The sequence below is a fragment of the Ixodes scapularis genome, unplaced genomic scaffold, assembly GCF_016920785.2.
Source record: "Ixodes scapularis isolate PalLabHiFi unplaced genomic scaffold, ASM1692078v2 ptg000120l_1___fragment_3__unscaffolded, whole genome shotgun sequence".
Lineage (NCBI taxonomy): Eukaryota > Metazoa > Arthropoda > Arachnida > Ixodida > Ixodidae > Ixodes > Ixodes scapularis.
The window spans coordinates 264,414-280,635 of record NW_024609918.1 but is presented as its reverse complement, the minus strand read 5'-3'; the positions used below and the strand labels follow the sequence as shown (position 1 = coordinate 280,635).

The following is a 16,222-nucleotide window of genomic DNA, read 5'->3' as shown; positions in this document are numbered from 1 at the left end:
TTTTCACCCCAGCGTTAGAACCTGTTGTTACGCCGACTTCGACGCCCGCGACGCTTTGTCCTTATTCTTTGTGTTCTCTTTATTTTGGGCACAAGTTCGCCCCAGTGAACGTTAATTTCCTCCTGTTTATTTATTGTTTTGGAATCACCACCTGTCACAGGCTCGTCCGGGGTTGGTTGATCGAGAAGATGGCGGGAGTAGCAGACGCGCTGACTATCGAGATGACGATCTTGCAAAAACGAACACGCCTCGGAGCTGCACTAGATGATTTCCTCGGGTCTTCTGACGGTCCGCAGCAAACTATTTGCGCCTGTTGCACGAAGCGGGTACGGGACAACCAAGCCGCTCTCTGTTGTGACACTTGTGAGGGGTGGTTTCACCGCGGCTGCGTCCACATGTCGCTGGGACAATACCGCCGACTGGGCTCCTGCAGCGATCCGTGGTTGTGCATGGTGTGTTCGCTGCCGCACTTCTCGGACGATTATTTCGACGTCCCTAGCAAAGCTCCAAGCCCCCTTTTACCGTCGCCAACCCCCGACATCGCGGACGGCCGTCGGGTCGGTGCCGGAAACCAGACCCATCCTTCTGGTGTCAACAAGGGGTTGACGCTATGGTACACTAACTGCCGTAGTGTCAAAAACAAGATTTTTGACCTCCAAGCCACTGTCGCATCACACGCACGTCCTGCCGTCATCCTCCTAACCGAAACCTGGCTCGATCCCGGGGTCCACGACAGCGAGCTCTTCGATCCCTCTTACACGGTGTTCCGGAAGGACAGACACGGGAAGGGTGGTGGTGTACTCATCGCAACACCGTCCAGTCTCTGCGTTAATCGCAGAGAGGATCTCGAGTCCTCTGACCTCGAAGCTGTCTTCGTGGAGGTGTTCCTCCCGCGCGGCACTGTTCTGCTTGCTTGTGTGTACTGCCCACCCAATCGCCGCGAAGAATCGTACTCACTCTTGGACGCTTTGCTCTCTCGCGTTAGATTCGAGTGCTACAAGGATGTCGTCCTCCTTGGCGACTTCAACTCCCATATTGACTGGTGGAGCCGCCAAGAACCTTATCCTAGCGACCTCACCGATGATATCCTCCTGGACGTCACATCTGCTGTGGGCCTCCAACAAGTGTGCCGCACTGCCACCTACCAAGCCCAACTTGCGCAGGGCCGTGCCTCATCATTTCTCGATCTGGTTTTTACCACAGACATCACTCGGATGCTCTCCTGTGACGTGTATCCTGGCCTGTCCGGGAGCGACCACCAAGCAATAGAGGTTGAGTATGCCACTTGTCTCCCTCGGAAAGGCCGGTTCGCGCGGACTCTGTGGAACTTTTATCGGACCGACCATGCCCATATGGCTAAGTTAGCACATCTTGCACCCTGGTGTCTTACCACTGGGGCGATTGCGCTGACAACTACGAACTCTGGTGCGACTTTGTTGGCGCCATCCAGAAAGAATGCGTGCCCTGCTCGCGTACTTCCACGCGAAGGAAGAGGTCCCCCTGGATCACCCCCGAAATCAGGAAAATGGCTGGCCAGAAACGAGCCCTCTTCAAACGTGCCGCTCGTACACAGTGCCAGATTTCACTTCAGAGTGCTAAAGATTTGCAGCGCTCAATCAAGTCTGTCATCTCTCGTGCTCACAGTGCTTACGCCCACACCATCTCTATGAAGGCAAAAAAGGACCCTAAGCTGTTCTGGCAGTATTTCAATGGGCTTCAGTCTAGCCGACAGCGTCCCTGTTTCTCCAGAGACCATCATCCCATCACGTCCCCTAGGGACATAGCCCAACTCTTCGCTTCACAGTTCTCCTCTGCTTTCAGCCACAACTCCTCTACTCCAGACCCCGACCTTCTTGTGCAGACTATCGAAGCTTCCACCTCCCAACCTGTAACCTGCCTTCCAAATTTGTGCTTGTCTCTCGACGACCTGCATGAAGCTGCCCGACTGATCCGGCCCTCCCACTGTGCTGGGCCTGACCTGCTCGCCCCTACTTTCATCAAGTCCCTATTCCCTTACCTATCTTTCTCCTTGCTCTCACTTTTCCAATCCTTTCTCGACCACTCCTACGTGCCCTCCGCGTGGAAGAAGGCCCTTGTGACACCTGTTCACAAGGGTAAAGGGAAACCTCTCAACGACCCTTCCAGCTACAGGCCCATCTCTATTACTTCTATCCTCTGCCGCACTTTCGAACGCACCATCAACCAGCACCTTCTTCGCTTTCTGGACAACAACGGCCTTCTTTCTGCCTCCCAGCATGGTTTTAGGCCCAACCGAAGCTGTGAGTCAGCTCTCGCTACTATTGTTCACCACATAAGCAATAACCTGGATAACCGTTCCCCAACTGATATCATTCAACTAGACCTGTGCAACGCCTTTGATTCCCTCGACCACTCTATCCTCCTCCAGAAAATTGCACAATCCGGTATTCGTGGTCCCCTGCTGCTCTGGCTGAGCCGCTTCCTTATCGGTCGCTCCCACCGTGTATTGTTCCATGGGAAGGCCTCCGATGAGTTCGCTGTCACCTCAGGGGTACCCCAAGGCTCAGTACTGGGGCCCACATTATTCCTCTTGTATGTGAACGACATGCCTTCATCGCAAGAGTGTCTGCTGGTGCAATATGCAGACGACACCACCATTCTGGCCCCAGCAGACGTACCCTCCTCCACGCCGGGTGTCCAGAGTCTCCCGGACCACATTGACTGCTGGGCAAGAACAAACTGCCTCTCAATTAGCTTCCACAAAAGTGCTGCAATGCGAGTCTCCAACAGCCGTTCCACCGTTCCTCCTGCATACTACTGGTCAGGCTCTCCCATTCCTAGTGTTCAGTCTCTCCCCATCCTTGGGGTTGTGTTCGGTTCAACTCTGGACTTCTCACCTCAGATTGCAGACACTGTGTCCAGGGCCCGGCGGACTCTTGGTTTTGTCACACGTGTCTCAAGGAACTGGGGACATGAAACTTTCCGCGCTCTCTACACTGCCTTAGTCCTGCCTCGTCTGGAATACTGCTGCTCCGTGTGGGAACCCTTCCAGGCTCACCTCATCGACAGGCTGGAGGGCGTGCAGCGCCGGGCTACTCGAACCCTTCATTCTCGGATGTTGGGCCGGCAAGTTCCTGTGCCGCCATATGAAGCTCGCCTTAGGGCCCTTGGGTGGCCAAGCCTCTCCCACCACCGGACAGTGGCTCGGGTTGGGCTCCTTTGTAGGTTGCTCGACGGGTCCATGAGTGATACCCACCTCCACTCATGCATTAGGATCGGGAAGCGATCCGGGCAGCCAAAACTCCTGCACGCCCGAACAGTGCGCCACTCGCACTCCGTACTCCCCGCCGCCCTCAGAGACTTTCTTGCGGCCCCCCTGTCGATTCGATCTCCACTCCCCAACAACGGTGACGAGTCCGCTGCCTTGCGCCGTGCATTTTCGCGGTCAAAGCACCTAAACTGATTCTACGCCATGATCAGTGTTCGGTTTCATTTTGTTTTTATTCGTTTCTGTTATTGTTGTTTGTTTTGTTATTTCATGCCCCGGGTGGTTGGCTGACAGGCACTCTAGTGTACGGGCTCTCGCCTTTCTGTCATCGCCTCGCAAGCCACCCGGGGTTACATTGCTCTTGCAAATAAAGATTATTATTATTAGTATTATTAAGAAAAGGGTCGGGAGACAGAGAGTTAGAAAAAAAAAACAGGGCATAAATTTGCACACACAAAAGAAATATCAGTATGGAAGGAAAAAAATGTAATAAGACTACAAGTAAAGTCACAAGAAAGAAATAAGCAGTTCGAACTACGGGGCTATCGTCCTAGAGATTCACCGGCATATGTCGTGACGAGGTTCGGTTCCTGGCTTCTGTAGCCGCTCAGTCCAGGGACGGTGTTGAGGTGGCGTAGATGCTCATGCCTCCGCTGTTCCCTTCACGCCGTGCGTAGCGGCGGGTTCTGGTTCAGGTCGTCGATACCGGGACACAGCCGGTCAGATCCTTGAAGCGGCTGCCGAACGTCGCGGCTCGTGCTCTTCACGCACCTTTCTCGCACCCGTGACTTCGTCCTTCACGTTCTTCCTTCCACAAAACCATGACACTCCCCAACTTCAAGAAGTTTATAAGATAAACTTTTCTTTCTTGATGCCTGACTCCACCCTGACGTCACCGAGCACAAGCCACCCCTACAATCCTCCTACACGACACTTTCACGACACGACCTTCTCGATGACCTTGAAACGACGTCCGGTTGCACCGCACCACACTTGGCCGGAGGGCCCTCTTCATCCACATTTAAATCGAGGATTTCTTTTTTGAGAACTCACTGTAGCCACACACATATGCAAAGGCCCCGTCTTAAGTTTGACAAAAGACATTGGCACACATACAACACAAAAAGATATATACATTGAGGGAACCCATCCTCTTCGGGGTCTCGACTAGTTATCCCTAACAAAAATCGTAGTTTAAAAGAAAAATAAACGTCTAAATGCGGCTAAGAAAGTCTGCTCCCACGTTATCCCTGCCCTTTATGTATTCCACGTGAAAGCTATGATCTTGCAAAGCCATACTCCACCTCATCACTCGCCTATTTGTATGCTTAGCTTTGTTTAGGAATTCCAGTGGTTGGTGGTCGGTCTGAACTCGAAAAGTTCTGCCGTACAGAAGCAACCTAAATCTGGCAACGGCCCATACCAATGCCAGCCATTCATTTTCTATCGTTGCGTAGTTCCTTTCTGCGGTGCTGAGCTTTCTACTCGCGTACGCCACGGGATGTAGCATTCCATCATTTTCTTGAAGCATCACTGCACCCAGACTCGCGTCAGACGCGTCTGTCCTTAGCACGAACTCCTTCTCGGGGTCTGGCGCCAACAAGATGGGAGGACGTCCCAGCTTGGTCTTTAGTTCATTGAAGGCCTCCTCTTGCTCCGGCCCCCACTCAACCTCATTGCGGGCTCCTTTTCTGGTGAGGTCTACTAACGGCGCGGCAAGACCCGCATAGTCCGCTACGAACTCGCGGTAGAACCCCGTGAGTCCAAGGAACGATCTTACTTGTCGCTTCGTTCGCGGTCTTGGTACGTCTTGAATCCGTTCAATGATCTTAGGGTCCGGTGATATCCTTCCCATTCCGATCTCGTGTCCCAGAAAGCTGATCTCCTTAAAGCCCACTTCACATTTTTTTGGCTTTACGGTAATATTAGCCTCGCGCAGGCGCCTAAAAATGCAGCGAAGCGTGTCAATGTGCTCTCTCCACGAGCTTGTGGCGATCAGGATGTCGTCGATATAGTGGTGTGCATCTGGGATGCCGTCTAACAATTTTCGCATCAGTTTCGTGAATGTCGCGGAAGCCGTTCTTAAACCAAAGTGCATGACCTTGAATTGGTAAAGCCCACTCGTCGAAGAGAAGGCAGTATTTTCCTTGGCCTCTTCTTGCATAGGTATCTGCCAGTACCCTTTTGCTACATCGAGCTTCGAGAAGAAGCGCTTCTGTCCCGCCTTAGCACACGTGACGTCGATCCGTGGTATAGGTTCCGCATCGGGCTTGGTCACGTCATTGAGCCTCCTGTAGTCAATGCAAAACCTGTTTGATCCGTCTTTTTTCTTTACCATTACCACTGGCGCGTTTTATGATGAGGTACATCTCTCAATCACGTCCAGCTCCAACATCTCGTCGATTTCTTGCTCGACTGTTTCCTGAACCGACAGCGGCAGTGGGTACTGCTTCACATGTATTGGTCGGGACGTGGTGAGTTGAAGGTCACAGGTCAGCAGACTCGTCCTGCCTGGAAGATTCGAAAATATATCTTTGAAGTCCTCAATCAGCTCTCGTACCTGATCAAGCTTTTGGGATTCCAAGTGTTCGTTTATGTTGACGTCTTCCCATCCTTGCTGCCTCGTCCAGCTTGGCGTAGGAATTCCCTCAGTATCTTCAAAACTTAGCTCGCTTGCGACTTCATCTTTCTCTTGAGAATCCATTGCCATACCGCAATGTTGTCTACCTTGTTGACTTACTCCCTTTCTTCATATCTTTTCAGCATATTGATGTGAAACACCTTCTTCTTGCCTCCTACGTCCAACTCGTAATCCACATCATTCTTTCTCGCGACTACAGGGAAGGGACCTTTCCATTGCATAATCATCGTGTTTAGATCGGTGGGAAGCAGAATGAGCGCCAGGTCTCCTTGTTCATATTTCGGTTGCAGCTCTTCCTGTCATAGTATCCCTTATACTTCTCCCTTGCTTCATGCAGGCATACGTGCGCCAACTTGCATGTTTCCTCTAGTTTTTCCCTTAGCTCCAAGATGTATCCATATGCCGTCTTCATGTCTTCCTTCAGGGCTTCGTTCGACCACAACTCCTTGAGGATGGCCAGTGGTCCTCGTACTCTTCTCCCGTATAGCAGTTCAAATGGCGAGAACCTGAGGCTAGCCTGGGGCACCTCTCTGTTGGCGAAAAGCAAAGCTGGGAGATATCTATCCCAATCCTTTGGTCTTTCTTTGCACATCCTCCTTAGCATCTGCTTGATGGTGCCATTAAACTTCTCGACCAGGCCGTTGCTGATGGGATGATAGGGAGTGGTTAAGAGTTGCTTCATCGATAGAAGCCGGCTTACCTCTCTCATTAGCTCAGAGGTAAAGTTGGTGCCGCGATCGCTAAGGATCTCTGCCGGTACTCCATACCGCGTGAACATCTGAACCAACGCCTCGGCTACCCGCTGGGACCCAATGCTCTTCAACGCTACTGCGTCAGGATACCTCGTGGCCATGTCAACCATTGTGAGAATATACCTATTCCCCGAGCTTGCGATAGGCACTATAGGACCGATGATATCTATCGCGACTCTTTGAAAAGGTGTCTCGATGATTGGCATGCTTCCTAAGGGGGCCTTGCCTACCTTGCCTTTGGGTACGGTGCGTTGGCACGCGTCACACGAACGAACGTACCTTTTGATTTCGCTTTGCATACATGGCCAAAAGAATTCTTCCGCCACCAGATTGAGGGCGTTCTTTGCCCCCTGGTGTCCGGACATAACGCTGTCATGTGCCATAGTTACAGCAGCGGCCCTGGACCTTTTTGGGAGAACCAGTTGTTCTAATCTTCTGCCGGATGAGTATACGACGCTCCTGTATAGAAGGTCGTTCTTCAGCAAAAACTGAATCCTTTTCTTGGAATTGTGTTTCTTCGTTGTCTTCCCTACATCGTGGAAACACTTCGTAAGAGTAGCGTCCTCTTTCTGCTGCTTTCCGAGTTCCTCGGCTGTTGTGTCGGTTACTGACACCTGCGCGACTTTCAGAGGGCGTTCTAGTTTTCCTATTGGTCTTCCAGCTTCTCTCCCCTCGCTCGCGGACGCAGCTACGGCTGGTTTCTCATCCGGGAGCTCGTCGATGCTCTTGGTTGCTTCCATTGCCCTGCGACAGCCCACGTTGACTCCGATGGCGTTCGAACATGTTTCGTATCTCTCCTTCGGCTTGTCTAGGCAGTCGCCGAGATTGTCTTCATTGTTCTTTTCCCATTCTGGGTCAGGGTCATTAGCCTCACGCATTTGCGGTATGTTTCCCAGTATCAAGTCGTATAGGGGGTTACTGACGCACTTCGCCGTTACCTTTCCCGTGTAGTAGGGCGTTCGTATCACAATAACCGCCTCCGGCAGGTACCGAACTGTTCGATCTAATAAAAACACTGGACTCGACTTTCCAGTTAGGTTCTCTCGAGGGACTAGTTTTTTGCGAACATCCACGGTGTTGCAGCCGGTGTCCCTTAACACCGTTATCTTGTGTTCTCCCAGTCGTCCTTCCACTACCGGCATGTTCTCTGACAGAAATTTCGGGGCTCTCCCCATGACCGCATTCACTACCGGGATCTTGTCACCATTATCCAGGGTGACATAGGAATCATCGGCGTTTTCGCAATTATCTGTTGGCACCGTGTACAAGCACGACGCCTGATGTTTCTCGCTCTGCCTTCCCTTACAGTTCTCTGCCTTATGACCACTACGGCCGCAATTCCAACATGTCAGTGACCTCATAGCTTGGCCGTATACTTCTGCAGTTTTCTGCCTTGTGCCCAATCTTAGCACAAAGGAAGCAGAGGATACTCTTTCGGAGACCACCCCTTGCGTGTTTATCTTCGTTTCCAGCGTCTTGCCAGTTTGTCGCCTCGTCTCGCTTTTGCTTACCCGTGCTATGCTGCACCTGGGCCTCCAAGAGGAGGTGAGCTTTAGCTGCTACGTCATCCAACCTCTGGCAGTCGCGCTCTCTCAGGAAGACCGTCAGCTTGCTCGAGCATGTCAACAGAAATTGTTCCACTAGGATATTGTCTCGCAGTGATTCGAACGTTTTCTCAACTCCCGCTATCTCGAGCCATCTATCAAAGTACCCTGCCAGTCGAGCAGCGAATTGTCTCATCGTTTCGCCGTCCTCGGGTTTGGCGCCGCGAAGCCTCTCGCGGTATCCTTCTTTAGTGTAACGAAATCGCTGGAACAGCGCCAGCTTGACCTTGGCGTAGTCTAGCGCATCTTCAGGTGTCAGTCGGCCCACCACCGTCAGCGCCTCTCCGGTCAAACATAAGTCTAAAGTCGTGGCCCACTTCTCCACTGGCCAACCCAACCCTGTTGCGGTACGCTCGAAGCGCTGCAAATAGGCATCTAGATCGTCCCTTCGTTCATTGAACTGTGGAATCAGTTTGTGGGGACTTCCGTGACTCCCTCGGCCTGACTCTTCCCCGCGGCCGCTTTCCAAATTTGCGGCACCTTCACCTCGCCCTTCACGAGCCGCAATCCTCAACTGCAGGACCTCTCGTTCCTTATCCAACTTAGCGCTTTCGGCCGCTAACATTAGAGAGTTTTAGTATACCGTTTTCATCTTCCGCTCCGCTCTGAGGGTGCCAAACTGCGCATGCGCGGCCCGCTTCGCCGGAATGGAAAGCGGAGGTCCAAAAACGCGTTTTAGTAGAGCGTTTTTCTTCAGCGTAAGAGCGTTTTGAGCCGGTTCGAAGAATTTGCTTGCGTAGCCCCACAAGTGGACGTTTATAGTACTAGTAAGACAAAAAAACCTAAGCGTTAACACCAAAAGAGTAAAAGGGAGCGTGATTGTAGAGGTAGTAAAAACGAAGGCGACAATATTGAGCACAAAAGAGTAGGCACACACATGAAGAAATATTAAGCTATAAAATATAAATATAATCGTTCCACCTTGTGTGCGAGTGAAGCCGAAGGTATAAGCATGAGCATGTTGCTCTAAACAGTGCTTGGACTGCACGAGCGCACGTGCTTATCAAGGACGCTGAAAGGCCGGCACTCGCTCTTGTAGCTTCTGCTGCACTCGAATTAAAACTGAAACAGACGTACTTATTCGAAGTAGAAAAATAAGAGAAAAGGACGAAGTTTGCGCATTGGGAGTACATCCTTTTGCGTAGTACGAGTACAGTGTTGCTCAAGGCTAGCAAGGCAACTGCACGATGAATCCCCGCTGTTCTCAAGGAAGGAGACTTCTACTAACGAGATTAAGATGGCGAGACATCGAATCTATGATTCGTATCCCTCGTGCCATCAAGCGCCGAAGCTTCCTTTCCGAACGCGGTTTGCTGGATATTTCCAACGTAGAAAAGAAACCCTTTAGGAAGCTATCCTGCTTAAAGAAGGACCTGGCTGTTCTGCATGCGGGCCTCCAAATACCAGCACCCGACAGATCGGCGCAGGGTGTTGCCAATCTGGCGAGACGCTTTGCATGGTTCTTCCTCGACTGGCCTATACCAACCGTCTGTTCGTACTTGGATGAGCGTTTGGACGGAACTTGTCGGTGTTCTTCAGTTCTGTGAACCTCATCGTGGGTCACATCAACGAGAGGTTCGGCCACCTGCTCGCTGACATGAACAAACATAGGTGGTTGACCCTGGCGAAACTAGAGCTGTGCTCACAGGTGAGACCCTGCATGGTTTGTGTAAATTTCGCGTTTCCATTGTTTCTAGCACAGCTGCTCTGTCTGGTGAAAAGTTACTTTTTTCTATACGCCAAAGGTGTACATGGGCAATGTCAGGAGAAGTCACGACGAGCGCGTTCGTAATCTGTGAGTATTAGTAGGCCACTTTTATGAGCCCTCTTTGCTCTACTTTACGCTCTGCGAGAAGCATCGTCCCCACCGCGCATGCGTGGCCCGCTCTGAGTTGGAGCGTAAAGTTAGTGGAGTGAGCGTGCGCTCCGCTTCGCAAGTTGTAGAGCGGACTGCCCTCAGCGTCCTTAGCGTGATCGCTTAGATCTCAAGATGGCTGCACTTACTCAATACGCGTCGATGTTTTTGACCGTGACCTCAGCTTGAAAGAGGTCGAGTCAAGAAGTAAAGCGTACGCCCCGCGCGTAAAAAGTAAACCATTCGATTTGAGTTCTATGTAACACAAAACAGCATAATCAAACGAAGTGAACGAGTATCACTTTGCAACCAGCACGGCGTCGGTAAAGTCGTCGCGTTTTGTGGACGGCCTATGGCTATGCAGTCAGATGTACGGGTGCGCGTGCTTGAATGACGATTATATCTGTGCATGCGCCCTCCTGTCGAAAATTCCACTGAAAGCTGACCACGAGCATAGCACTCGCAAGCTGCACCAAAGAAACCATTCCTCTCAGCTTTACTTATTCACACTTGCTCGCAACTTTTGAATTGTTTAACTTTCCTCAAGAAATGTTTGCGTTGGATTTCCTTGGTAGATTTAGAAAATAATAGAAACTTGAATGCAGCCTTTTTAAAAGTGCACCCCATGGTGCCGCTAGTCTTCAAGGCCGCCTTATTTTGGCCAAGTGTCTAGGGGGCAAGAGAGATACGTCATTGTTTGTCGCGGATGCGAGTCTAAATGTATTAGACACGAATGCTGCGTCAATACTGAATATGAAATGGTTTCTAGTCACAAGTCTCGCACTAAAAGCGATGCCCAAAATATGGCGGCCGAATATGTTACCCGGTGGTGTTTTGAAAAGGGTTACCAATAACGGTCGAAAGAATATTCCACGTCAATTTTTTGTCTGGTGAAAACCAGACAGGCATAAACAATGCAAAATTTAGCAAACACAACCCTGGACTTCTAAGCAATAGTGGTAGATTAGAACAGTTTTCAGAAGTTTCGTTTTGAATTCCGGCGTAGCGGGCCTCGCATGCACAGTTTGACGGCCTCAGACCTTAGCAGAATTAAGAAACAACTATATATACATATATATATTAATTTACGATACCCAGTTTTTTACAACCCTACAATGGAAATACGCTTTACCTTAGAGGAGTAACAAGTCCCATATCACATGTTTTGGTAGTGTTTAAATACTGCCGTGTTGTAAGAGTGTTTTTCTTTGTCTTTTTTATTAGGCCGTCAAGGACAAGGAAACGTCAAGGACAAGGGTTTTGTTGACCGCACAGCATGCCCATATGCCGTCCATCAAAAAAATTAGAAGAAGACCACAAGAGGGTGCTCGTCGTGAAGCACCAGGCAGTGATGTGCGCAGACGGCATAATTTGACGGCTGGACGAAACCTACAAAGACCATGGGCATTTTTTTGTTTGTTTAATATTAGAATGCATAAAATTATCACACTAAATCATGTTCAAGCTTTTGTACTGAGCGAAATACCTGTCCAACTGGGCTGAAAGGCATCTAGAAATATTTTAATAAAAAACGTTTACTAACGACTCCCATTTTACTTCTCAGATGTGCGTGTGAATATTGCTTCTAACCAAATTACAGTGTTACTGTTGAATTCAGCATTGTAAGAGTAGACTATGTTGCGTGGCCTTCTATTGCAAGAAAAGACCGTAGCACAAGTGAGGCAGAAACTGGGCAGGAGCTTAAGCTGAAAAACGCACTTTCATAAACACACAAAAGAAATAAAAAGAAGTGTATAGTGAAGCAAAATGGTTTCATGTCACCCCCCAAGGCAGATACATACACTGCGCTCCACTGTTAATACGAACACGAAAAAAATCGCTTTTATTTGCAGTTTATTTCTTTGACAGCTATTGAAAAAGCTGAAAATTTGTCGCTCAGATTGGTGCCCCAAACGAGCGCTTTATTCCACACCAATAGGCAAATGTCAGCCCCTCGAATTTAAGGTGAAAAATGAAAACAGGATATTGAATGCTCCTGCTAACAGTGTCGCGCAGTGTACATAAACACCAAGGCACCATATCACAAACCGGAGCATACGAAGAAGAAAAGACTCATTTCATTGGGAAAAAAAAAAAGTAGAGATATAAATGGAGCACTCGCTTTCGCTAATTTTCACTGTCTTGCTGCCTGAAGTAACCAAACAAAATATCTGTCCGTTTGCCGACTGCTTTAGTCTTTGGTCTTTAACCTTTACTTTTGGCTCTGGAGAGCTGCGGCACCGCGGAAAGCAGCAGCCCGTACCGCCGAGGCCCGCGGTGCCGCGTCTAGGGAACATGGTAATGTGATGAGTATATACGTGCAAGATGACGACGACATGGGTTGTTGGTATTGGGGAGGGTGGCAGTCCGATTCGCAGAAGTCCAGACTTCGTGGAGGCGGGTTGGGCGGGTGAGCAGCGAGCTATGAAGATCTTGCACGCCGTTCGATCAGTGCATGAAGGAGCACCAGGAACATAATGGCGCTATTGCTCACTGGGGTCCACTGGGGTCAAAGAATCATGCTCCAAGGAGGTAGTCCAGCCGAAGTAGAAGCTGCCGCCTCCGAGGAACCGAGGCCCAGGGCTCAGATTGAGACACCGCCGTCGCCCGGTGTGTCATCCTCTCAACGTCGTCGTCGTCATCTCGCATAGAAAAATCGAGCCCGCTGGCTTAGACAAGGCAGCACCTGTTCCCACCGTTCAGGGGCCGTAAAAGGATTGCGGCCAGCGATTTCTCGAAGCAGCCAGAGGTTCTTGACTACCGTGAAACGTTTTCTGGGGGACGCCTTTTCAAACAAAGTCTGCGCAGCTTCTTAGTGCAGCGAGGTTCATAAGGGTCAAGCGCGCTCCCAAGCATGATTTCAAATAGCGAGCACCCACCTTTCCAGAAAAGCACCATCTAGTGAACCTTCACTGAGAGTGGAACGTACTTCTCAAAATGGCGACGATAGCGGAGCTGGCGCTCCACGCTCAAATCCCAGAGCGGGTCGCGCATGCGCGATGGCGACTCCGCTTTCCATAGAGCGGAGCGGGAAACCGAAAACGGTCTACTAAAACTCTCTAGTCTTTGAGCCGCCTCACGGTCCTCCCTAGCGTTATCGCGCTCTTGAGCTCTCTCAGCTCTCCCACGCGCTCTCTCCTCATCAACCCATTTTTAGAGCGCAGCTCTTAGGGGCCCGTTCCCGGCTTGAGCGGCGTCGCCGTCGGCGTCGGCGTCGCCGTCGCCGTCGGCGTCGGCGTAACCAAGGTCATCCCAAGGTCACGTGGCCCCAAGGTCATCCCAAGGTCACGTGACCCCCAAGGTCACCCCAAGGTCACGTGACCCCCCTTCCGGTCACGTGACCACCCCCAGGGTCACGTGACCCCCCCCCGAGGTCACGTGACCTCCCCGATGTCGTCATCGATGACGTCACCGGCATCCGCATCGTCATCGTCATCATCACTGATGACGTGATCAGTGACGTCACTGGTGACGTCATCAGTGATGATGACGATGACGATGCGGATGCCGGTGACGTCACTGATGACGTCATCAGTGATGATGACGATGACGATGTGGATGCCGGTGACGTCATCAGTGACGTCACTGATGACGTCATCAGTGATGATGACGATGACGATGCGGATGCCGGTGAGGTCATCAGTGACGTCACTGATGACGTCATCTGTGATGATGACGATGACGATGCGGATGCCGGTGACGTCATCAGTGACGATGACGTCATCGGGGAGGTCACGTGACCTCGGCGGGGCTATCGTCCTAGAGATTCACCGGCATATGTCGTGACGAGGCTCGGTTCCTGGCTTCTATAGCCGCTCAGTCCAGGGACGGTGTTGAGGTGGCGTAGATGCTCATGCCTCCGCTGTTCCCTTCACACCGTGCGTAGCGGCGGGTTCTGGTTCAGTTCGTCGATACCGGGACACAGCCGGTCAGATCCTTGAAGCGGCTGCCGAACGTCGCGGCTCGTGCTCTTCACGCACCTTTTTTGCACCCGTGACTTCGTCCTTCACGTTCTTCCTTCCACAAAACCATGACACCACCCGTGACATCTGATGGAGGTGCAGGGTACGCACCCTATGTTTCTTAACCGTACCCCTCCGAGGACCCGTTCGGCAAGCCCCACTTCACATCGTCGATTCGTGGAAGAGGCAGGGCCCCGGGTAAGCCAGCGTCTGCAAGGACAACGCCCTGAGTTTGGACCGCTGCCGGACAAGACGAACAAGCCATCAAAGCCGACGATGAGCTCCCCGGCCCAGGAAAACCTTCCAGCCGCGTTGTCCTACGTATTCTTGCCTGTGGTCCCCCGCGTGCCGACGCCACTCCACTGTGAAATCTACGAAGACCTAGAAGACTGGCTCCTGCAGTACGACCGAGTGGCACGCCACAATGGATGGACTGATGAGCAGCGCCTCCAGAACATATACTTCTCACTGAAGGAACGGCAAGGCAGTGGTATGAAAATCACGAAGTCGCCTTGACCACGTGGGAAGTTTGTAAGAACGAGTTGAAGAAAACATCTGTCAGTCAACACCAACGTGAGCGTGCCAAAGACCTGCTTCGAGGGAGAAACCAGGGAGCCAAGGAAAGCGTGACAATATTCTCCTAAATCATGAACATGCAAGAAACACAATTCCTGCATCTGATACACGTACGCGGCCGCTCCACCGACCCTTCGCAAGATTGTCTTGTGCCGTGTGGACGGACGTGGAGGTTCATCGGCGGAATAGACCCTTTCCGGAATTCAGTCTGACCACTTTGATCACTATCATCACCATCTGAAAACGCTGTATGTGCTATACTAATGGCGGCCTTCTGTTTACTGATGAAGAAAGAAGTTGAAGATGCTCCTAAGCAGATGATTTGAGGCCCTATGCATTCTAGATTTTAGCGGGACGTGAAGCAGGAATTGGACGCAAGAGCTGCGTAAGCGTTAATTTCTACTCAGTCTCAGTCAATCTGTTAGTAGCACTCACTCGGCTTCAAAGCCCCTTGATGTATAGGACTCTATCAAGGCGCCTATGTGGGTTGGCGCTTCGTTTCGACTGGCTGCGTTTGTTTTGCCACCGACATTATAAGAGACTGAAAAATAATCTTAGTGAATTGCACATTCTCGTTTACCGTTGACCTTTAAGTGGCGGTGCCCCATTATATACTGCAGACCACAGGTTCATTGCCGCCATTAGTATAGTAAAAGGTAAACTGCCATTTGAGTCACCAGATGGCACTGAATTCCGGAAAGGGTCTATTGCCTCCGCCGTTAGTTTTCGGGATCTGTAACCCAATTATAAAGGTAAAAAAAGACAAGCAGGCTTATAAAATGTACGGAAGCACGTCGATATCGGCATAACCCAGCGTTTTGTACACCAGGTAAACGAGGTCCCGCTCCTCGAGGTGCACGCGGCAGACAAGGCCAAACCAGGAAACCGGTGCAGGGAAGCAAGCCGGATGCGAGATCGAGGAGCGGAGTCCTTCCCCTGACGTCACGGTACACCTCAACCAATCAGGGCGCGGCGACCGCAGCGACGCTTGTGTTCGCTCTCGGGGCTAATAGGTCTGGCAGGAATGGAGGGTCTTGGCCGTGGCAACGTTGCAGACTGTCTGAGCTTTGGTATGGTTGTGAAAATAACATTGAGAAGGAAGCGTTCAAGTCGGGGGTTTATCTAAAATTTTCACTCTCTTGGAACGATGGTGGGTCAAAAATTTCTAGGGAGCTAGAAATTTGTAATATCCCCCTGAAACACTCTTTCGGGGGGGGGGGGGGGGGGTGTATTGTCTTACTTGAACTCTATATAGGAAATTATGGAGGACTCCTCTCATAACGTCGTGCAAATAAAACCTATGCTTCTGTTCACACTTTTAGACCTAATTGGAGTAGAGAGCTAGATTAAGGCTGGGGGAAAGGGGGGGGGGGGGCGGGGGTGGCGTATAAGATACTGATTGAAGTTGTGACTCGTCCAGATCGTCAAAGCAATTTGGTAAGTTCTTCCACTATTGCCGCTGCCTTTACGAAATACATTTCCGATTATACTCACGCACAACTTTCTGTGGCTATGCAGTCGAAGGTAGAGCGCGTGCGCCACGCACCTGGAACGCCGATTGAAGCCGCGCGCACGGCTTGAATCG

At 51.0% G+C, this 16,222-nt stretch overlaps 1 protein-coding gene and 1 pseudogene across 1 annotated transcript; one reads left to right on the top strand and one right to left on the bottom strand.

Annotated features, from left to right (window-relative positions):
- The first annotated feature begins 281 nt into the window (after window positions 1-281).
- LOC121833957 lies at window positions 282-3,885 on the top strand (annotated as a pseudogene).
- A 2,235-nt stretch (window positions 3,886-6,120) lies between these two features.
- LOC121833956 lies at window positions 6,121-8,001 on the bottom strand. Its single transcript, XM_042287676.1, has one exon. The coding sequence runs from the start codon at window positions 7,999-8,001 to the stop codon at window positions 6,121-6,123; it is 1,881 nt and encodes a 626-aa protein (XP_042143610.1).
- Window positions 8,002-16,222: the final 8,221 nt, after the last annotated feature.

Bases quoted from the DNA above. Each gene is read 5' to 3' on its own strand.
- LOC121833956 (XM_042287676.1), bottom strand. From the start codon at position 8,001: ATGAGGTCACTGACATGTTGGAATTGCGGCCGTAGTGGTCATAAGGCA.